Source organism: Anomaloglossus baeobatrachus, chromosome 6, assembly GCF_048569485.1.
Source record: "Anomaloglossus baeobatrachus isolate aAnoBae1 chromosome 6, aAnoBae1.hap1, whole genome shotgun sequence".
NCBI lineage: Eukaryota > Metazoa > Chordata > Amphibia > Anura > Aromobatidae > Anomaloglossus > Anomaloglossus baeobatrachus.
The window spans coordinates 44,316,315-44,339,747 of NC_134358.1; the positions used below are offsets into that span (position 1 = coordinate 44,316,315).

Consider the following 23,433-nt stretch of genomic DNA (forward strand, 5'->3'; position numbering starts at 1 on the left):
GGACACATCCAAGTATGCCCCTTTTCCTAGCTTTTATAAAGGCATGTTGTTGAATAAATCTCTGTGTCTGGGCCGACTTTGGTCAAGGAAAGATGAATATCCGACTGTGTGTGTGATCTCATTTTTCAAGCATGCACTCGATCCACACCAATTAGAATCAGGCAGTAGGCAAATTTTGGAACTTTGTAAGAGTTCACCCTAAGGCTATGTTCCCACGGGGAAAGTGTCTTGGAGCTGCCAGAAATCCGCAGCACAACTTTGTCTGTTTTCATGCTGCGGTTGTATTGCGGAATGTCCTGTGGATACGCTGCGGTCATTCTGCATTGAGGATACAGTACCATGGCTTCGGCATTGCATCCTCAATGCAGAACAAGTGCTGCAGTGATCGGGGAGTTCATACTTACCTCCATCACGCAGCACTTCACTTTCCGGCCGTGTCTGTCTGCACTTTGCAGGAGAAGGTGGGCGGGCCTGAACTAGCTCCGGTTGTCACATGACCAGAGCTCGTGCAGGCCCCGCCCACCTCCTGCTTCCTGCTTCTGGCTCCACCGTGCTCCTCTGCACTAGAGGAAGTGACTCCGGTGTCTGCTATCAAGGCAGGTAAGTATGGGACCCTGCGGAAAAATCCGCAGGAATAATTGACATGCTGCAGATTTTTTCTGCAGTGAAATCCGCATTATTTCCGCTGGGGAAAAAAACGCAGCATGGGCACAGCAGTTCCAAAATGCCATAGAAATGGCTGCGGACTCGCTGTACTGCGGATTTTTGAAAAATCCGCAGAATTTCCGGGAAAAAATCGCTGCAAATTCTTCAAATTTTCAGCAGCGTGGGCACATAGCCTAACACTTGTTCATCACTTACTAGGCACCACTTTTCTCTAAAAGAAAAAAAAAACCTGTCAAAATGTCGTATGTCTCCAAAATCGGTCCAGAAAAAAAAAAACTCCCCACCTTGTTACTTCATTACCGCTCCTAACATCTTGTTCAGGGGACCGGAAAAACCCATCAGCCACAGCTACATAATAGGATATGTCCAAGAAAAAAAAAATTGCGGTATTTTTTAAAATCCAATTTATTTCGAACTCCTAAAATCATCTTTACAGGTCAGGGGGAGGCGTCCATGTTGACGCGTTTTGAACTGACGATCTTAATTCTAACATGTTACGATTAAGATCGTCAGATCGAAACGCGTCAACATGGACGCCTCCCCCTGACCTGTAAAGATGTTTTTATGAGTGTGAAATAAATGGGATTTTAAGGAATACCGCAATTTTGTATTTATTTATTTTTCTTCGGCGCTCCATTGGGAGACCCAGACGATTGGGTGTATAGCTACTGCCTCCGGAGGCCACACAAAGTATTACACTAAAAAGTGTAAGGCCCCTCCCCTTCTGCATATACACCCCCCGTGGATCACGGGCTGCTTCAGTTTTCATGCTTTGTGCGAAGGAGGTCAGACATCCACGCATAGCTCCACTGTTTTTAGTCAGCAGCAGCTGCTGACTATGTCGGATGGAAGAAAAGAGGGCCCATACTAGGGCCCCCAGCATGCTCCCTTCTCACCCCACTTTTGTTGGGTGTTTGTTAAGGTTGAGGTACCCATTGCGGGTACGGAGGCTGGAGCCCACATGCTGTTTTCCTTCCCCATCCCCCCTCGGGGCTCTGGGTGAAGTGGGATCTTACCGGTCTCCAGGCACTGAGACCGGGCTCCATCCACAGACCCGGAGATCCTGCTGGATATGGAGCTGGGTATCGTCAGGGACAGGGCCCTGCTACATTAAGGTACTCTGTGTCCCCGTACACATCGCGCACACACACACCAGCATTGCTGGGAGTACTAGTGCGCCGGGGACAACAGCGCGGAGCGCTTGTGCTATTATTCACTGCAGCTTAGCTGAGTGAATTTATGTGTTAGAAACTGCCGCGCCGGCCGCTGCGGGGTGTTTTACACTGTGGCGCGGCTGGGACTTGTGGTGCGCCGGGGACTTCCGCGCTGGCCGTGCACATGGGACGGCCGCGCTTATTACTCGAGTCCCCGGCTTTGCGGCCTAGTTTTTCGCTTCGTTCCCGCCCCCAGCCCTGCCAGTCAGGGGAGGGGCGGGACGCTGTACAGACAGTCAGCGCCGGGAGCTGGAGTCTGCTTTGCATTCTCCAGCCCCCTTCACTGGACACAGTGGGACGCCAGTTTCCCGCTCTTGTCTGGGGCACGCCCACGGCCCGCCCCTCTTCACAAGACGCCGGCAGCCATTCCTGCACGCAGTCTGGGCTGGAGAAGGGAGACAAGCTCTGGGCAACCAGTCACAGGATTCGGGCGACCACACACCCGCCTTTGGGCGGGCGGTAAGCAGCACCTGAAGTGCTGACCCCACTAATGCCATTTGTACTTTATGCCTAGATGGCTAGACTACAGCAGCAAAAAGCAAGGGTGCTAAGGCACAGGCTTTCTAGGCTGCTTGTATTGCATGGGCTGCAGTGTTCATTTGTACTTTATGCTGGTATGCTATACACTGCACTGTACGGTCGCTATTCTTGGCTATATACTCCTAGATGGCTGGACAACAGCAGCAAAAAAGCAAGGGTGCTAAGGCACAGGCTTTCTATGCTGCTTGTACTGCATGTGCTGAAGTGTTCATTTGTACTTTCTGCTTGTATGCTATACATTGCACTGTACGGTCGCTATTCTTGGCTATATGCTTCTAGATGGCTAGACAACAGCAGCAAAAAAGAAAGGGTGCCAAGGCACAGGCTTTCTATGCTGCTTGTACTGCACGTGATACTGTTCCACACGGCAGGTCCCACTGTCCCCATTGTGTGCAATGCTCCCCTGTAGCACTTGGTCAGCCGGGGTCTCTGCTAGAGGTGGCTAAAGGAACCACCTGTGAACCCTGTCCAGGGACAGGGACGGAGTTGCAGTTTCGGCTGATAGGTCTGTGACTGTGACTAACATCTTAGAGACTTTGCAGTCCAGACGGACCATGGGCAATGTTGATACGCCCTCATTTGGAACAAATCAGTGCTCCGGGGGGGGTCCCATGCATCCCAGGGCGCAGACTCTGACACGGACGACAGTCCCAGACAGTCTAAGCGAGCTCGCTGGGAGCGGCACTCGGCTTCATCACTGGTTAGGGTCCCAGCGGGACTCTCTGTATGATGAGGCAGACGTAGCTGATCAGGACTCTGATCCTGAGACCGCTCTCAATCCGGATACTCCGGATGGTGACGCCATAGTGAATGATCTTCTAGCGTCCATCAAGGGAATGTTGGATATTTCTCCCTCAGCTCCTCCGGTGGAGGAGTCAGCTTCACAGCAGGAGAAATCCCTTTTCAGTATCTCAAGCGTATATTGAGTACTTTTCTGGCCACTCTGACTTCAGAGAAGCAATCCGGAAACACCACACTTATCCAGATAAGCGTTCTCCAATCGTATTAAGGATACACGTTATCCTTTTTTCTCCCTGACGTGGTCAAGCGCTGGACCCAGTGTCCAAAGGTGGATTCCCCTATCTCCAGGCTTGCGGCTAGATCCATAGTTGCAGTGGAAGATGGGACTTCACTTAAAGATGCTATTGACAGACAGATGGTCCTCTGGTTGAATTCTGTCTATGAAGCTATCGGCGTGTCGGTTGCTCCGGCATTCGCAGCCGTATGGGCATTCCAAGCTTTTTCAGCTGGTCTTGCGCACGTGGACACTGTCACATGTACATCTGTGCCGCAGATGGCGTCCTTAACCTCGCAATGTCTGCATTGCGACTTACGCTATTAATGCTGTCCTGCACTCTACGAGCCGTACGTCAGTGGCGTCCGCCAACTCCGTGGTTTTACGCAGAGCCTTGTGGTTGAGGGAATGGAAAGCAGATTCTGCTTCCAAAAAAGTGCTTAACCAGTTTGCCGTTATCTGGTGACAGACTGTTTGGTGAGCGATTGGATGAAATCATTAAACAGTCCAAGGGTAAGGACTCTTCCTTACACCAGCCCAGATCAAACAACCCAACAGAGGAAGGGACAGTCGAGGTTTCGGTCCTTCCCAGGCTCGGGCAGGTCCCAATTGTCCTCGTCCAAAAGGACTCAAAAAGCTCAGAGAGGCGCAGATTCCTGGCAGGCTCAATCACGCCCAAGGAAGGCAGCCGGAGGAACCGCTACCAAGGCGGTTTCCTCATGACGTTCAGCTCTCTCTCTCCGCATCCGCGGTCGGTGGCAGACTCTCCCGCCTTGGCGACATTTAGCTGCCACAGGTCAAAGACCGGTGGGTGAGAGACATTTTGTCTCACGTGTACAGGATAGAGTTCTATTCTCGTCCTCCGACTAGATTTTCAGAACTTCCTCACCTCCCGACCGAGCCGATGCTCTTCTGCAGGCAGAAGGAGTGGTAATCCCTGTTCCTCCTCAGGAACAAGATACGGTTTTTACTCCAATCTGGTTGTGGTACCAAAAAACGACGGCTCTTCCGTTCCGTTTTGGACCTAAACCTGCTAAACAAGCACGTGAAAACCAGGCGGTTCCGGATGGAATCCCTCCGCTCCGTCATTGCCTCCATATCTCAAGGAGATTTCCTAGCGTCAATAGACTTCAGGATGCTTATCTCCACGTGCCGATTGCTCCAGAGCACCGGCGTTGGCTACGATTCGTTATTGAAGACGAGCATCTTCAGTTAGTAGCCATGCCCTTCGGTCTGGCGACAGCCCCACGGCTTTTCACAAGTTCATGGCAGCAGTGGGAGTAGTCCTGCACTCTCAGGGTCACTCTGTGATCCCTTACTTGGACGATCTACTTGTCAAGGCACCCTCTCAAGAGGCATGCCAACACAGCCTGAACGTGGCGCTGGAGACTCTCCAGAGTTTCGGGTGGATCATAAACTTTTCAAAGTTAAATCTGACACCGACCCAATCGCTGACATATCTTGGCATGGAGCTTCACACTCTCTCAGCGATAGTGCAGCTCCCGCTGGACATACAGCGTTCACTACAGACGGGGGTGCAATCTCTCCTTCAAGGCCAGTCACACCCCTTAAGACGCCTCATGCAGAGGCAGTCCTTTTCGCGCAGTTTCATCTGCGTCCACTTCTATAGGACATTCTTCGCCAATGGGATGGGAAGTCAACGTCCCTAGACAGGAACGTACCCCTTTCTCAGACGGGCAAGGACTCTCTTCAGAGGAGTCCACCCTTCAGATCAATGTTCTGGAAATCTGGGCAGGGTATCTTGCCCCGCAAGCCTTCCAGCAGAGGCTGGAAGGCAAACAGATCCGAATTCAGTCGGACAACTTCGCAGCGGTGGCATACATCAACCACCAAGGCGGAACACGCAGTCGGCAAGCCTCCCAGGAAGTCCGGCGGATTCTGATGTGGGTGGAAGACAGAGCATACACCATATCCGCAGTTCACATCCCGGGCGTAGAAAACTGGGAAGCAGACTTCCTCAGTCGCCAGGGCATGGACGCAGGGGAATGGTCTCTGCACCCGGACGGGTCTCAAGAAATCTGTAGCCGCTGGGGGAGGCCGGACGTCGACCTAATGGCGTCTCGGCACAACAACAAGGGCCCGATTTTCATGGCGCGGTCTCACGATCAAAGAGCTCTGGCGGCAGGCGCCTTAGTTCAGGATTGGTCGCAGTTCCAGCTACCCTATGTGTTTCCCCCTCTGACACTGTTGCCCAGAGGGCTACGCAAGATCAGCTCCGATTGCCGCCGCGCCATCCTCGTCGCCCCAGACTGGCCGAGGAGGTCGTGGTACCTGCATCTGTGGCATCTCACGGTCGGCCAACCGTGGGCACTACCAGACCGGCCAGACTTACTGTCCCAAGGGCCGTTTTTTCCATCTGAATTCTACAGCCCTGAACCTGACTGGTGGCCATTGAGTCCTGGATCCTGGCGTCTTCAGGATTATCTCAAGACGTCATTGTCACCATGAGACGGGCTAGGAAGCCGACGTCTGCCGAGATCCACCACAAGACGTGGAAGATATTCTTATCTTAGTGCTCTGCTCAGGGAATGTCTCCCTGGACATTTGCATTGCCTACTTTTCCTTCCTTCCTGCAATCTGGTTTGGGAAAAGGTTTGTCGCTCGGCTCCCTTAACGGACGAGTCCCAGCGCTGTCTGTATTCTTTCAGAAGCGCATAGGGCGACTTCCTCAGGTACGCACGTTCCTGCAGGGGGTTTGTCACATTGTCCCTCCGTACAAGAGGCCGTTAGACCCATGGGATCTGAACAGGGCACTAATTGCTCTCCAGGAGCCGCCCTTTGAGCCTCTGAGGGATGTTTCACTTTCTCGACTTTCACAGAAAGTGGCCTTTTTGGTAGCGGTCACGTCTCTTCAGAGAGTGTCCGAGCTCGCAGCGCGGTCATCCAAAGCTCCCTTCTTGGTGTTTCACCAAGACAAGGTAGTGCTGCGCCTGATTCCGGGGTTTCTCCCTAAGGTGGTATCCCCCTTTTCATCTCAGTCAGGATATTTCCTTACCTTCCTTTTGTCCTCATCCAGTTCATCGATATGAATTGGATTTGTATTTGTTGGATCTGATGAGAGCGCTCCGAATCTACATTTCCCGCGCGGCGCCCCTGCGCCGCTCGGATGCACCCTTTGTACTTGTCGCTGGTCAGCGCAAAGGGTCGCAGGCTTCCAAATCCACCCTGGCTCGATGGATCAAGGACCCAATTCTTGAAGCCTACCGTTCTGCTGGGCTTCCGGTTCCATCAGGGCTGAAGGCCCATTCTACCAGAGCCGTGGGTGCGTCCTGGACATTACGGCACCAGGCTACGGCTCAGCAGGTGTGCCAGGCGGCTACCTGGGCGAGTCTGCACACCTTCACCAAGCGTTATCAGGTGCATGCCTACGCTTAGGCGGATGCCAGCCTAAGTAGAAGAGTCCTGCAGGCGGCGGTTGCCTCCATGTAGGGAAGGGCTGTTTTTACAGTCCAAACTTGAGGTATTAATTTACCCACCCAGGGACTGCTTTTGGACGTCCCAATCGTCTGGGTCTCCCAATGGAGCGCCGAAGAAGAAGGGAATTTTGTTACTTACCGTAAATTCCTTTTCTTCTAGCTCCAATTGGGAGACCCAGCACCCGCCCCTGTTCCTTCGGGATTTTTTGGTTGTTCGGGTACACATGTTGTTCATGTTGAATGGTTTCAGTTCTCCGATGTTCCTTCGGATTGAATTGTTTAACCAGTTATTGGCTTTCCTCCTTCTTTCTTTTGCACTAAAACTGAAGCAGCCCGTGATCCACGGGGGGTGTATATGCAGAAGGGGAGGGGCCTTACACTTTTTAGTGTAATACTTTGTGTGGCCTCCGGAGGCAGTAGCTATACACCCAATCGTCTGGGTCTCCCAATTGGAGCTAGAAGAAAAGGAATTTACGGTAAGTAACAAAATTCCCTTCTTTCTTTTTCTTGGATTTATACCCAAAATTGGTATCAACAAAACCGTCAGCTCGCCACACAAAAAAACAAGCCCCAAACAATGCCATCGATTTCAGGAATAAAATATTATACATCTTGGAAGAAGTGGAGAAGAAACAATAAATAAATCCTCAGCTTTTAATGGGATAATACATTATATTTTTTTTTCTTTTATAGTATTTTTTTCATCACCGGAATAACCTGGATATCAACGCAATGATTAAAGAGGCGTATCATGTCATGGACGCCACACCGGCTGAAATTCACCCACAACAGCTCCTAAGTGAATTTATGCCCCTTACTAAAGGACAGTATCCCGTATTCAACAAGTACCCCAAATTCATCGTGGATTATCAGAGTCAAGAGAGGGAGAGGATCCGACAGGAGGAGCTGGAGTACTTACGAGAGAGGTAAGGCGCCGGGCCCGTCACTGTACACCGGGGTGCTGAGCTCGTGCATAAAGCTTGTGGCTGGAGATTGGTGGAGGTCCAATCAATAATTGAATAGACCCCTCCAGTGATCAGCAAGGTCTCACCCTGGTCATAACTTGCCTAGTTGTCAATAGGAAGACAAATAACTCGTTTAAGACTTGTAAATTGTAGATTGACGTCTTCTCCCACGTGTCCATCCAGAGCGCTCACACTGAATCTTCATTGTGCATTTCGTGCAGACAGATATCCCATGAGATGGAGATCGAAGCTTTAAGACGTAGAGCAGATGATGAGGCCTGGTACCAGCAACAGGAGCTTCTCCGAGGAGCGGAGCAGCAGAGACGACAGCTACTGATCGAGGAGGAACAGAGGCTCCTGCAGCAGAGACAAAGGTAAAAGTGCAGAGATCAGCAGGGGCAACCATCTCTGAGATCAGGCCTGTAGTAATGTTCCCTCCCCAGTAGTGTCTGATAAAGGCTCCATTTATAAGGTTCCCATTTTAGGCAACCCTGCAAGTTCATTGGGACCTTCCCTTCCCCACCACCAGTCACTAGGTTCTCAGTAATAAGTCCGAGCATGATTTCTGGCTTTTACCTTTTGCATACACTTGTAGGATGACGCCTCGTGCCATGTGTTTGTTCTTAGGCTCGCAGCCGTAAAGCGAGAGCTCAAACTGAAAGAGCTTCAGCTATTAGAAGCCGCAAGGAAACGTTTCATGAAATACCAACAGGATCAAAGAAAGATGGAGCTTCGACGCCTGGACGATGATATCGAAAGGAAGATGTGTATACGGGAAAGGGAAACCTCTGCCGTAGTGCAAGATGTGGAGATCCGGCAGATGGAGCTGGAGGCTCAGAGACGCTTCTATGAGCAGGTATCGTGGCGAAACCAGCGAGGATCTGACCCTCAGCTTCACATAGTATTGTATGAGCAGGTACCGCGGGGAGACCGGCGAGGATCTGACCCTCAGCTTCACATAGTGTTGTATGAGCAGGTACCGCGGGGAGACCGGCGAGGATCTGATCCTTAGATTCACATAGTGTTGATTTGTACATATGATGCCTTTCAGGTTTTTTGCCCTCTAATTAAGCACTTTTACCATTTCATTTTTTTCTTCACTATTTAGCAATTATCTAAAGAGCTTGAGGCAGAGACACAAGAAGTGAAAGGAGAACATGACGCCAACAGGAGGAAAGCCGACCTGGAAGAGCAGATGTTCTGGAGACTGATGGAGTCAGAGGCTGATCTCAAAGACAAGAAGGTCAGGAACTAAAACAGCAGCCTAGAGATTAGTGTAATGCTAAAGCTGCTAGAACATAAAGTACCGTGTTTTCTGGATTATAAGATGCACTTTTTTTTTTCCCTCCAAAACTGGGGGAAAAATGGGGGATATACCTTATAATTTGGATATACCTTACCGGGGACGGTGGTGGTGGGGCAGGGTCAGCGATACTGAGGGCTCGGAGGAGGGGGGCGTGTCACTGTAGTGGAGCGGTTAAGGAGGGTCACAAGACAGAGGGTCAGCGATAACTGCAGGCCTGGGGGTGGTATCACGGCTGCAGGCTCGATTTGATCTGCCAGCGCTTGACACTATGGACTTCAAGAAAATGGCCGCAGAGGCCAATCTGCACACGTGCCGCCTCTGCGGCCATTTTTTTTAAATCCATTGCATCAACCACAGGCAGATCAATGGAGCATGGCGTCAGATCAGTACCGCCCGCTGCCGCGATATCCCTGAGCCTGCAGTATCACTGACCCTCCTGATTTGCGACACTCCCTTCGCCGAGCCCGCAGCTTCGCCGACACTCCGTCCACTGACCCTCTGAGCCATGACACCCCTTCCTCCGAGCCCACAGCATTGCCAACCATGCCTCCTGTGACCCTCCTGCACCGCTCCACCAACACTGCTGCTCCCCCTGGTGAGCTATTATAAGACTCATTAGGATTATAAGACGGACCCCCATTTTAGCATTAAAAAAAAAAAAATTCCCCCTTTCTTTGTCGCTCCATTTGGAGACCCAGACAATCGGGTGTATAGCTTCTGCCTCCGGAGGCCACACAAAGTATTACACTTTAAAAAGTGTAACCCCTCCCCTCTGCCTATACACCCTCCCGTGCATCACGGGCTCCTCAGTTTTTATGCTTTGTGTTGAAGGAGGAACACATTCACTCAAGCTCCACATTTTAGTCAGCAGCAGCTGCTGATTATATCGGATGGAAGAAAAGAGGGCCCCAGGGCCCCCGGCATGCTCCCTTCTCACCTCACTGAGTCGGCGGTGCTGTTAAGGTTGAGGTACCCATTGCGGGTACAAAGGCTGGAGCCACATGCCGTTTTCCTTCCCCATCCCTTAGAGGCTCTGGGAGAAGTGGGATCCTAACCGGTCATCCAGGCACTGGGACCGGGCTCCCTCCGCAGCCCCTGTGGGATTCTGACGGACAGGAGACTGAGTATCATCAGGGACAGGCCCTGCATCATAAAGGTACTCTGTGTCCCCTTAGGGACGGTGCATGGAGCACTTGGTCTCAGACGCTGCAGCGGCTGCTGTTTTTGTGTCATGATCGGGACTACCGCGCCAACCGCGCCTGCTTGCCGGCCGCGGTATTAAATTTAGTCCCCGGCTTTTGCGGCCTAGTGCATTAAACTCCCGCCCCCGGGCCTGCCAGTCAGGGGTAAGGGCGGGATGGTCGGCCTGACGCCGACTGTGAGGGCTGGAGCATACTTTAGTGTACTCCTCCCCCCTCACTCATCACTCTGGGGCACCAGATTCCCGCACTTTATTGATCACGCCCACGGCTCCCTCCTCCCCTTAGAACGCCGGCAGCCATGTTTTAATCACATTCTGCTGGTGGAGGACTTCTGGCTGCAGCTCTGGGAGACCCAAGGCAGAGGATTTGGTGGACACACACCGCTCTGGGCGGTCGGTAAGCCACACCGGTCACACGGTGCTGGTCCCCCTAGGGTGCCGAACTGTATATATATATATATATATATATATATATATATATATATATATTTATTATATCTATATATATATCTATATATATATTTATTATATCTATATATATATCTATATATATATATTATATCTATATATATATATATATATATATATATATATTATATTTGTATACATTTTCTAGGTTCGGCCGCAGTGTTTAGCCTTTGGCTATATACCCTCAGTGATTACTCTCCTAGGAGAGAGCAGCATGTCGGTCACAAGGAGCAAGGGTGCCAAGACACAGGGTTATTTTGCAACCTGTACCTCTTGTGCGGCTATGCTACCTGCAGGTTCCACCTACCCTCACTGTGAGCAATGCTCGGACCCTGTGGCACTCGCTCAGCCGGAGCCTCGGGCACTGGTGGGACCCTCGGCCCAGGTAGAACCGCCGGCCTCCCCTGTCCAGGCGGCAGGGACAGAGTTTGCAGTTTTAGCTGAGAAACTCTCTGAGTCACTTTCACAATCCATGGCTCAGTCTATGGACAAATGGTCTGCTAAGATACTAGAAGCCTTACAGTCCAGGCCGGCCCTTACACAGGCCCCGGGCACTGCGGGGTCATCGTCCCCAGGCCCCTCTCGGTCTGCGCAGCAGCGTGCTCCTGGGGTGGGCCCTAGGTATCACGTGGAGGACTCCGGCACAGACCGCAGTCCCAGACCGGCTAAGCAGGCTCGCTGGGAATCTTCCCCGACTTCATCACGCTGTTCGGGGTCTCAGCTTGAGGACTCTCTGGAGGATGAGGCAGAAGTCGCAGCTCAGGGCTCTGACACTGACGTTGCTCTCAATCTTGATATACCTGAAGGGGACGCCATAGTAAATTACCTTATAGCGTCAATCAACCAGGTGCTAGATCTATCTCCCCCGCCTCTACCGGTGGAGGAGTCGGCTTCACAGCAGGAGAAACACCAGTTTAGGTTTCCCAAACGTACACGGAGTGCTTTTTTCGATCACTCTAACTTCAGAGATGCTGTCCAGAAGCACAGAGCTTTTCCGGACAAGCGCTTTTCTAAGCGCCTTAATGACGCACGTTACCCCTTCCCCTCTGACGTAGTCAAGGGTTGGGCTCAATGTCCCAAGGTGGATCCTCCACTCTCTAGACTGGCGGCTAGATCCGTAGTAGCAGTGGCTGACGGTTCATCGCTCAAGGATGCCACTGACAGGCAGATAGAGCTCCTAATGAAATCCATCTTTGAAGCCACAGGCGCGTCTTTCGCCCCGGCCTTTGCAGCCGTGTGGGCACTCCAAGCTATCTCAGCTTGTCTGTCTGAGATTAATGCGGTCACACGTACCTCTGCTCCGCAAGTAGCGTCTTTGACTTCTCAGGCGTCGGCTTTTTCGTCATGAACGCCGTCCTGGACTCTGCTAGCCGTACAGCGGTAGCATCCGCCAATTCGGTGGCAGTCCGCAGGGCCATGTGGCTGCGCGAATGGAAGGCAGACTCTGCTTCCAAGAAGTTCTTGACCGGTTTGCCTTTTTCTGGCGACCGATTGTTTGGCGAGCAATTGGATGAAATTATTAAGCAATCTAAGGGAAAGGACTCGTCCTTACCCCAATCCAAGCCAAAAAGACCTCAGCAACGGAAAATTCAGGCGAGGTTTCGGTCCTTTCGGCCCTCAGCCAGATCCCAATCATCCTCGTCCAACAGGCCACGTCCTCCAAAGACCGCCGGAGGCACCGTCTCCAAGGCGGCCTCCTCATGACTTTCGGCCTCCACAAACCGCATCCTCGGTCGGTGGCAGGCTCTCCCGCTTTGGCGACGCCTGGTGGCCACATGTCCAAGACCGATGGGTGAGAGACATTCTGTCTTACGGTTACAGGATAGAGTTCTGCTCTCGTCCTCCGACTCGTTTCTTCAGAACATCTCCGCCCCCCGAGCGAGCCGATGCACTTGCGCAGGCGGTGGACACTCTGAAGACAGAAGGAGTTGTGATCCCCGTTCCCCTTCAGGAACGGGGTCGCGGTTTTTACTCCAACCTGTTCGTGGTGCCAAAAAAGGACGGATCATTCCGTCCCGTTTTGGACCTCAAATTGCTCAACAGACATGTGAGAACCAGACGGTTTCGCATGGAATCCCTCCGCTCTGTCATCGCCTCGATGTCACAAGGAGACTTCCTAGCATCAATCGACATCAGGGATGCCTATCTCCATGTGCCGATCGCACCAGAGCATCAACGCTTCCTGCGTTTCGCCATTGGGGACGAACACCTTCAGTTTGTGGCACTGCCTTTCGGCCTGGCAACAGCCCCACGGGTCTTCACCAAGGTCATGCATCCGTTGTGGCAGTCCTGCACTCTCAGGGCCACTCGGTGATCCCTTACTTAGACGATCTCCTGGTCAAGGCACCCTCCCGGATGGCATGTCAACACAGCCTGGCCGTTGCTCTGGAGACTCTCCAGAGGTTCGGGTGGATCATCAATTTCCCAAAGTCAAAATTGACTCCGGCCCAATCACTGACTTACCTCGGGATGGAGTTTCATACTCTCTCAGCGATAGTCAAGCTTCCGCTGGACAAACAGCGTTCGCTGCAAGCTGGGGTGCACTCTCTCCTTCGGGCCCAGTCACACCCCTTGAGGCGCCTCATGCACTTCCTGGGGAAGATGGTGGCGGCGATGGAGGCAGTCCCCTTTGCGCAGTTTCATCTGCGTCCACTCCAATGGGACATTCTCCGCAAATGGGACAGGAGGTCGACGTCCCTAGACAGGAACGTCTCCCTTTCTCTGGCAGCCAAAACCTCTCTTCAGTGGTGGCTTCTTCCCACTTCTCTGTCGAAGGGAAAATTCCTTCCTGCCCCCATCCTGGGCTGTGGTCACGACGGACGCGAGTCTGTCAGGGTGGGGAGCGGTTTTTCTCCACCACAGGGCTCAGGGAACCTGGACTCCGACAGAGTCCTCCCTTCAGATCAAGGTTCTGGAGATAAGGGCAGTGTACCTAGCCCTAAAGGCGTTCCATCGGTGGCTGGAGGGCAGGCAGATCCGCATACAGTCGGACAACGCCACGGCGGTCGCGTACATCAACCACCAGGGCGGCACGCGCAGCCGCCAAGCCTTCCAAGAAGTTCGGCGGATTCTGCTGTGGGCGGAGGCAACAGCCTCCACCATCTCCGCAGTTCACATCCCGGGCGTAGAAAACTGGGAAGCAGACTTTCTCAGTCGCCAGGGCATGGACGCACTCTTCACCCGGACGTGTTTCAAGAGATCTGTTGCCGCTGGGGGACGCCGGACGTCGACCTCATGGCGTCTCGGCACAACAACAAAGTCCCGGCATTCATGGCACGGTCTCAAGATCTGATCAGGGTTTTACCCCCTGGCCGTTTGTCTTACCCACTTTTCTGTCTTTCCTTCAATCCGGAATGGACAAGGGGTTGTCTCTCGGCTCTCTCAAGAGACAAGTATTGGCGCTATCCGTATTTTTTCAAAAGCGTCTAGCCAGGCTTCCGCAAGTCCGCACGTTCCTGCAGGGAGTTTGCCACATAGTCCCACCATACAAGAGGCCGCTGGAACCATGGGATCTTAACAGAGTGCTAAAGGCTCTTCAGAAACCACCTTTCGAGCCACTGCGGGATGTCTCCCTTTCACGTCTTTCACAGAAGGTGGTCTTTCTAGTGGCAGTCACATCGCTCCGTAGAGTGTCGGAGTTGGCAGCGCTGTCATGCAAAGCCCCCTTCCTGGTTTTTCACCAGGATAAGTTGGTTCTGCGTCCGGTCCCGGAATTTCTCCCTAAGGTGGTATCCCCTTTTCATCTCAATCAGGATATCTCCTTACCTTCTTTTTGTCCTCATCCAGTTCACCAGTGTGAAAAGGAGTTGCATTTGTTAGATCTAGTGAGAGCACTCCGGCTCTACATTTCTCGCACGGCGCCCCTGCGCCATTCTGATGCGCTCTTTGTCCTTGTCGCTGGCCAGCGTAAGGGGTCGCAGGCTTCCAAGTCAACCTTGGCTCGGTGGATCAAGGAACCGATTCTTGAAGCCTACCGTTCTTCTGGGCTTCCGATTCCTGCAGGGCTGAAAGCCCATTCTACCAGAGCCGTGGGTGCATCCTGGGCATTGCGGCACCAGGCTTCGGCTCAGCAGGTGTGTCAGGCGGCTACCTGGTCGAGTCTGCACACTTTCACGAAACACTATCAGGTGCATACCTATGCTTCGGCAGATGCCAGCCTAGGTAGGCGAGTCCTTCAGGCGGCGGTTGCCCACCTGTAAGAGGGAACCGTTGTCGGCTCTTTTTATTGAGGTATTCTTTTACCCACCCAGGGACTGCTTTTGGACGTCCCAATTGTCTGGGTCTCCCAATGGAGCGACAAAGAAGAAGGGAATTTTGTTTACTTACCGTAAATTCCTTTTCTTCAGCGCTCTATTGGGAGACCCAGACGATTGATTGGGGTATAGCTACTGCCTCCGGAGGCCACACAAAGCACTACACTAAAAAGTGCAAGGCCCCTCCCCTTCTGGCTATACCCCCCCGTGGTGTCACGGGTTCTCCAGTTTTCAAGCTTTGTGCGAAGGAGGTCAGACATCCATGCATAGCTCCACAGATTTTAGTCAGCAGTAGCTGCTGACTATTTCGGATGGAAGAAAAGAGGGCCCATATAGGGCCCCCAGCATGCTCCCTTCTCACCCGTTGATGGTGTTGTAAGGTTGAGGTACCTATTGCTGGTACGGAGGCTGGAGCCCACATGCTGCTTTCCTTCCACATCCCCCTGGGGGGCTCTGAGGAAGTGGGATCCTGCCGGCCTCAAAGCTCTGACGCCGGGCTCCATCCACAGACCCATTTGAACCTACTGGATACGGAGCTGGAGTACCGTTCAGGGATTTGGCCCTGCACCATTACAGGTACTCTGTGTCCCCGGTCACACGGACACAGCACACTCCAGACTTGCTGGGTGTGCTAGTGCGCCGGGGACAGTAATGGGTTACAGTCACTGCAGCTTTGCTGAGTGACTTTGTGTTTTGGGAACTACCGCGCCGGACGCTCCGGGAGCGGCGGCGCGGCTGGGACTTGTAGTTCGCCGGGGACTGGGCGCCGACCGCGCTTTTACGGCGGCGGCGCTTATAAATCCAGTCCCCGGCTTCTGCGGCCTAGTGCCGCTTCGTTCCCGCCCCCTCCCTGTCACTCAGGGAAGGGGACAGACGCTGAGCAATCAGCAGCGCCGAGGGCTGGAGCCTTATTTACATGCTCCAGCCCTCTCACTGCACACTGTCGGACGCCGGATTCCCGCTCTGCCTTGGGGCACGCCCACGGCCCGCCCCTCCTCACATGAGCTGGGGAAGAAGCCGGCAGCCATTACTGCAGTCCGAGCTCGGACTTTCGGCAACCAGGCAGGACGGTGGCGGCCATACACCCGCTTATAGGCGGGCGGTAAGCGGCACACATAGTGCTGACCACAATATATACTGCAGTGTGTACATGTGTTGTTTTTAACTGCATAGGTCGCTATATGCCCGCTTGGGGAGCGACACATCAGCAGCAGGAAAGCAGGTGTGCTAAGGCACAGGCTTTCTAGGCTGCTTGTATTGCGCGACTGAGGTGTTCATTTGTGTTTATGCGTATATGCTATACATTGCACTGTACAGTCGCTAGTCTTAGCTATATTCTCCTGGAATGGCTAGACTACAGCAGCAGAAAACCAAGGGTGCTGGGGCACAGGTTTTTTTCTATGCTGCTTGTATTGCATGGGCTGCAGTGTGCATTTGTACTTGTGCTTGTATGCTATACATTGCACTGTAGGGTCACTCTTCTGGGCTATATTCCCCTAGATGACTAGTATACAGCAGCAGAAGAGCAGGGGTGCCAGGGCACAGGCTTCTATGCTGCTTGTATTGCTTGTGCTGCAGTGGTCATTTGTACTTTATGCCTGTATGCTATACATTGCACTGTACGGTCACCAATCTTGGCTATATACTTCTAGATAGCTAGTCGGCAGCGGCAAAAAAGCAACACAGATTTTCAGTGCTGTTTTTACTACATGGGATGCTGTTCATGACACCGTCCCATTGTGTGCATGCTCCCCTGTAGCACGTCGTCTGCCGGGGTCTCTAGCACTTCGTCTGCCGGGGTCTCTACTAGTCGTGGCCAAAGAAACCACCTGTCAACCCTGTCCATGGACAGGGACGGAGTAGTCATAATATAGAGACTTGCAGTCCAGACAGGCCATGGGCAATCTACTTGACCAAAAGGCAGCTCTTCAGGGCTTTGATACTGACATCGCTCTCAATCCGGATACACCGGGTGGTAACGCCATACGGAATGATCCTTTACCGTCCATCAATGGAAGGTTGGATCTTTCTCCCTCAGCTCCCCCAGTGGAGATAGGAGACGAACAGGAGAAGTCCCTTTTCAGTATCTCACACAGATATTGAGTATTTTTCTGGCCACGCTGACTTCAGAGAAGCAGTCCAGGAACACCACGCTTACCAGATAAGCGTCTTCTCCAAACGTTTTTAGGATACACGTTATCCCTTTTCCCCTGACGTGGTCAGCGCTGGACCCAGGGTCCAAAGGTGGATTCTCCAATCTCCAGGCTTGCATCTAGAGCCATAGTTGCACTGGAGATGGGGCTTCACTTAAAGATGCCATTCACAGACAGATGGACTCTGGTTGAAATCTGTCTAGGAAGCTATCGGCGTGTCGGTTGCTCCGGCATCCACAGCCGTATAGGCAACCTAACCTTTTCAGCTGTTCTTGCGCAGCTGGCCTTGAGCACAGGGACATCTGTACCGCAGAGGCGTCCGTAACCCCGCAATGTCTGCACTGCGACTTACCCTGTTAATACTGTCCTAAAAGTACAGTCGAGGTTTCGGTCCTTCCCAGGCTCCGGCAGGTCCCAATTGTCCTCGTGCAAAAGGGCTACAAAACCTCAGACGGGCTCAGATTCCGGCCGGGCTCAATCACGCCCAAGGAAGGCAGTCGGAGGAACCGCTACCAAGGCGGTCTCTTCAGGACTCTCAGCTCTCTCTCTCTCTCCGCATCCGCGGTTGATGGCAGATTCCCCCGCCTTTGGCGACATTTAGCTGCCACAGGTCACAGACCGGTGGGTGACGGACATTGTGCTCACGTGCACAGGACAGTGTTCTGTTCTCGTCCTCCGACTCCATTCTTCAGAACGGCCCCACCCCCCACCGAGCAGATGCCCTGCTGCAGGCGGTGGACGCTCTAAGAGCAGAAGGAGTGGTGATCCCTGTCCCCCCTCAGGAACGAGGGCGAGGGTTTGTACTCCAATCTCTTTGTGGCTCCAAAAAAGGACGGTTCCTTCCGTCCTGTTCTGGTCCTGAAACTGCTCAACGAGCATGCGAACGCCAGGCGGTTCCGGATGGGATCCCTCCGATCCGTCATTGCCTCAATGTCTCGAGGAGACTTCCTTGCCTCAACAGACATCAAAGATGCCTATCTCCACGTGCCAATTGCTACGGAGCACCAACGTTTTCTACGTTTTGTGATAGGAGACGAACATCTTCAGTTCGTAGCTCTGCCATTCAGTCTGGCGACAGCCCCACGGGTGTTCACCAAGGTCATGGCAGCAGTGGTAGCAGTCTTGCACTCTCAGGGACACCCGGTGATCCCGTACTTGGACGATCTACTCGTCAAAGCACCCTCCCTCGAGGCATGCCAACGCAGCCTGAATGTTACGCTGGAGACTCTCCAGACTTTCGGGTGGATCATCAATTTGGCAAGGTCAAATCTGTCTCCGACTCAATCACTAACGTATCTCGGCATGGAGTTTCATACTCTATCGGCAATAGTGAAGCTTCCGCTGAACAAGCAGCGTTCACTGCAGACAGAGGTGCAGTCTCTCCTTCAAGGCCAGTCGCACCCCTTAAGGCGCCTCATGCACTTCCTAAGGAAGATGGTGGCAGCCATCGAGGCAGTTCCCTTTGCGCAGTTTCATCTGCGCCAACTGCAATGGGACATTCTCCGCCAATGGGACGGGCAGTCAACCTCCCTGGACAGGAAAGTCTCCCTTTCCCAGACGGCCGAGGACTCTCTGCAATAGTGGCTTATTCCCACCTCATTGTCATAGTGAAGGTCCTTCCTACCCCCATCCTGGGCAGTGGTCACGACAGATACGAGTCTGTCAGGGTGGGGAGCAGTTTGTCTCATGGCTCAGGGGACGTGGACTCAGCAGGAGTCCACCCTTCAGATCAATGTTCTGGAAATCGGGGCAGGGTATCTTACCCTACTAGCTTTCCAGAAGTGGCTAGAAAGAGAGCAGATCCGAATCCAGTCGGACATCTCCACAGCGGTGGCATACATCAACCACCAAGAAGGGACGCGCAGTCAGCAAGCCTTCCAGGAAGTCCGGCGAATCCTCATGTGGGTGGAGGACACATCATCCACCATATCCGCAGTTCACATCCCGGGCGTAGGAAACTGGGAAGCAGACTTCCTCAGTCGCCAGGGTATGGACGCGGGGGAATGGTCCCTTCACCCGGACGTGTTTCAGGAAATCTGTTGCCGCTGGGGGGTGCCGGACGTCGACCTAATGGCGTCTCGGCACACCAACAAGGTCCCGGCATTTATGGCACGATCGCGCGATCACAGAGCTCTGGCGGCAGACGCCTTAGTGCAAGATTGGTCGCAGTTCCGGCTCCCATACGTATTCCCGCCTCTGGCACTCTTGCCCAGAGTACTGCGCAAAAATCAGATCCGATTGCAGCCGCGTCATACTCGTCGCACCAGACTGGCCGAGGAGATCGTGGTACCCGGATCTGTGGCATCTCACGGTCGGCCGACCGTGGTCACTACCAGGCCGGCTAGACTTACTGTCCCAAGGGCCGTTTTCTCCATCGGAATTCTGCGGCCCTGAACCTGACTGTGTGGCCTTTGTGTCCTGGATCCTAGCGTCTTCAGGATTATCCCAAGGGGTCGTTGCCACCATGAGACAGGCTAGGAAGTCCGCCTCTGCTAAGATCTACCACAGAACGTGGAAGATTTTCTTAATCTGGTGCTCTACTCAGGGAGTGTCTCCCTGGCCATTTGCATTGCCTACTTTTCTTTCCTTCCTACAATAGGAGTTAGAAAAGGGCTTGTCGCTCGACTCCCTCAAAGGGCAAGTCTCAGCACTATCCGTGTTTTTTCAGAAGCGTCTAGCACGTCTTTCTAAGGTGCGCACGTTCCCGCAGGGGGTTTGTCATATCGTACCCCCGTACAAGCGGCCGTTAGATCCATGGGATCTGAACAGGGTTCTAGTTGCTCTCCAGAAGCCGCCTTTCGAGCCTCTGAAGGAAGTTTCCTTTTCTCGCCTGTCACAGAAGGTGGCGTTTCTCGTTGCGATCACATCGCTTCGGCGAGTGTCTGAGCTGGCAGCTCTGTCATCCAAGGCTCCCTTCCTGGTGTTCCACCAGGACAAGGTAGTGCTGCGCCCCATTCCGGAGTTTCTCCCTAAGGTCGTATCCTCGTTTCATCTTAATCAGGATATCTCCTTACCGTCCTTTTGCACTCATCCGGTTCACCGGTATGAGAATGATTTACGTTTGCTAGATCTGGTGAGAGCACTCAGAATCTACATTTCCCGCACGGCGCCCATACGCTGTTCCGATGCACTTTTTTTGTCCTTGTCGCTGGTACGCGCAAGAGGTTGCAGGCTTCTAAAGCCACCCTGGCTCGATGGATCAAAGAACCAATTCTGGAAGCCTACCGTTCTGCAGGGCTTCAGGTTCTTTCAGGGCTGAAAGCCCATTCACCCAGAGCCGTGGGTGCGTCCTGGGCACTACGCCACCAGGCTTCGACTCAACAGGTGTGCCAGGCAGCTACCTGGTTGAGTCTGCACACTTTCACCAAACATTCTCAGGTGCATACCTATGCTTCGGCGGATGCCAGCTTAGGTAGAAGAGTCCTGCAGGCGGCAGTGATTTCCCCGTAGGGGAGGGCTGTTTTGCAGCTCTAACATGAGGTATTTATTTACCCACCCAGGGACAGCTTTTGGACGTCCCAATCGTCTGGGTCTCCCAATAGAGCGCTGAAGAAGAAGGGAATTTTGTTACTTACCGTAAATTCCTTTTCTTCTAGCTCTTATTGGGAGACCCAGCACCCGCCCTGTTGTCCTTCGGGATTTTTTTGTTGTTTGCGGGTACACATGTTGTTCATGTTAAACGGTTTTTCAGTTCTCCGATGTTACTCGGAGTTAATTTGTTTAAACCAGTTATTGGCTTTCCTCCTTCTTGCTTTGGCACTAAAACTGGAGAACCCGTGACACCACGGGGGGGTATAGCCAGAAGGGGAGGGGCCTTGCACTTTTTAGTGTAGTGCTTTGTGTGGCCTCCGGAGGCAGTAGCTATACCCCAATCAATCGTCTGGGTCTCCCAATAAGAGCTAGAAGAAAAGGAATTTACGGTAAGTAACAAAATTCCCTTCTTCTTCGGCGCTCTATTGGGAGACCCAGACGATTGGGGTGTATAGCACTGCCTCCGGAGGCCACACAAAGCAATTACACTAAAAAGTGTAAGGCCCCTCCCCTTCTGGCTATACACCCCCAGTGGGATCACTGGCTCACCAGTTTTCTGCTTTGTGCGAAGGAGGTCAGACATCCACGCATAGCTCCACTGTTTAGTCAGCAGTAGCTGCTGACTATATCGGATGGAAGAAAAGAGGGCCCATATGGGGCCCCCAGCATGCTCCCTTCTTACCCCACTTGTGGTTTGTAAGGTTGAGGTACCCATTGCGGGTACAGAGGCTGGAGCCCACATGCTGTTTTCCTTCCCCATCCCCCTGAAGGGCTCTGAGGAAGTGGGATCTTACCGGCCACCAAGCCCTGAGGCCGGGCTCCATCCACAGACCCATAGAACCTGCTGGATGTGGAGCGGGAGTGCCGTTCAGGGACAAGGCCCTGCAGCTTTCAGGTACTCTGTGTCCCCGTATGGCAGACCACGCGCACCCCAGGCTTGCTGGGTGTGCTAGTGCGCCGGGGACTGTAGCGCTGTGCGCTGGGCTTATAGTCCCCGCAGATTACTGGGGGACTTTGTGTGTGGATCGCCGCGCCGACCGCCCCTGGAGCGGCGGCGCAGCTGCGACTTGTAGTGCGCCGGGGACGCGCCGACCGCGCTTTTACGGCGGCGGCGCTTCTAACTTTAGTCCCCGGCTTTCTGCGGCCTAGCTCCGCTTCGTTAACGCCCCCCACCCTGTCAATCAGGGTAGGGGAGAGACGTTGTTCAATCGGCAGCGCCGAGGGCTGGAGCACGATTTACATGCTCCAGCCCTCTCACTGAGCACAGTAGGACACAGGCTTCGCGCTTTTTCTCTGTGCACGCCCTAGGCCCGCCCCCAGGCTTGCAGCTCCCCAGGACGCCGGCAGCCATTATACACATGCAGTCTGGCTGGAGAACGGACGCAGGCTCTGGGGGACCCAGGCTAGGGGTTTCTGGCGACCACACACCCGCGCTAAGCGGGCGGTAAGCAGCACATACGTGCGGCCCCACTAGTGCCACAGTGTTATATTTTTCGCTGTACATAGACACTGCTGTGTCTAGATATATTTATATACTGCACTGTAAGGTCGCTTCTTGGCTGTACACCCTATATTGCTTTGAGGAGACAACAGCATGTCATCCGCAAAACGCAAGGGTGCCAAGGCACGGGCTGTATACACTACTTGTACAGCATGTGGGGCTAATCTACCAGCAGGCTCCAACGACTCTCATTGTGTGCAATGTTCAGTCCCAGTGGCACTTCGTCAGCCAGAGCCTATTGTGGTGGTAGCCCAGGCAGAGACGCCTGTGAACCCTGCCCCGGTGACGGGGACAGAATTTGCAGTCTTTGCTGATAAAATGTCTGTGACTATGACAAAAATCCTGGAAACCTTGCAGTCCAGGCCAGTTGCTCAGACCATAGACACTGCTGTGTCTATGTTCCCCGGTCCCCCTCAGTTGGAACTAATCCGTACTTCAAGGGGGTCCCAGGCATCACAGGCTGAGGGCTCTGACTCCGATGACAGTCCCAGTCCGCCTAAGCGAGCTCGCTGGGAGAGACCCTCCACGTCATCACGCGGATCAGGGTCTCAGCGAGATGGGTCCCTATATGAGGGTTCAGAGGTGGGTGATCAGGAGTCTTGTCCTGACGCCGCACTCAATTTGGATACGCCAGATGGTGACGCCATGGTAAATGACCTTATAGCGGCCATCAATAGGCTGTTGGATATTTCTCCCCCAGCCCCTTCTGCAGAGGAGGCAGCTGCACAGCAGGAGAAATTCCATTTCCTGTATCCCAAGCGTAAATTGAGTACTTTTCTGGACCACTCTGACTTCAGAGAATCCATCCAGAAACACAATACTTATCCGGACAAGCGTTTTTCTAAACGCCTTAAGGATACACGTTATCCTTTTCCCCCTGACGTGGTCAAACGCTGGACCCAGTGTCCAAAAGTGGACCCTCCAATATCCAGGCTTGCAGCTAGATCCATAGTTGCAGTGGAGGATGGGGCTTCACTTAAAGATGCCAATGACAGACAGATGGACCTTTGGTTGAAATCTGTCTATGAAGCTATCGGCGCGTCGTTTGCTCCAGCATTCGCGGCCGTGTGGGCGCTCCAAGCTATTTCAGCTGGTCTGGCACAGGTGGACTCTCTCATACGTCCAGCAGTGCCGCAAGTGGCGTCCCTAACTACGCAAATGTCTGCGTTTGCGACCTACGCTA

General features: G+C 53.2%; 1 protein-coding gene across 1 annotated transcript in view; it reads left to right on the forward strand.

Moving 5' to 3' along the window:
- The window catches only part of TBC1D31 (TBC1 domain family member 31), a 217,251-nt gene that overhangs the window by 163,399 nt on the left and 30,419 nt on the right, over positions 1-23,433 (forward strand). The window contains exons 15-18 of the mRNA XM_075316197.1: positions 7,566-7,798; positions 8,059-8,211; positions 8,465-8,693; positions 8,946-9,080. Of these exons, the coding sequence (XP_075172312.1) occupies positions 7,566-7,798; positions 8,059-8,211; positions 8,465-8,693; positions 8,946-9,080 (750 nt within the window). The remainder of the gene's footprint in view (positions 1-7,565; positions 7,799-8,058; positions 8,212-8,464; positions 8,694-8,945; positions 9,081-23,433) is intronic.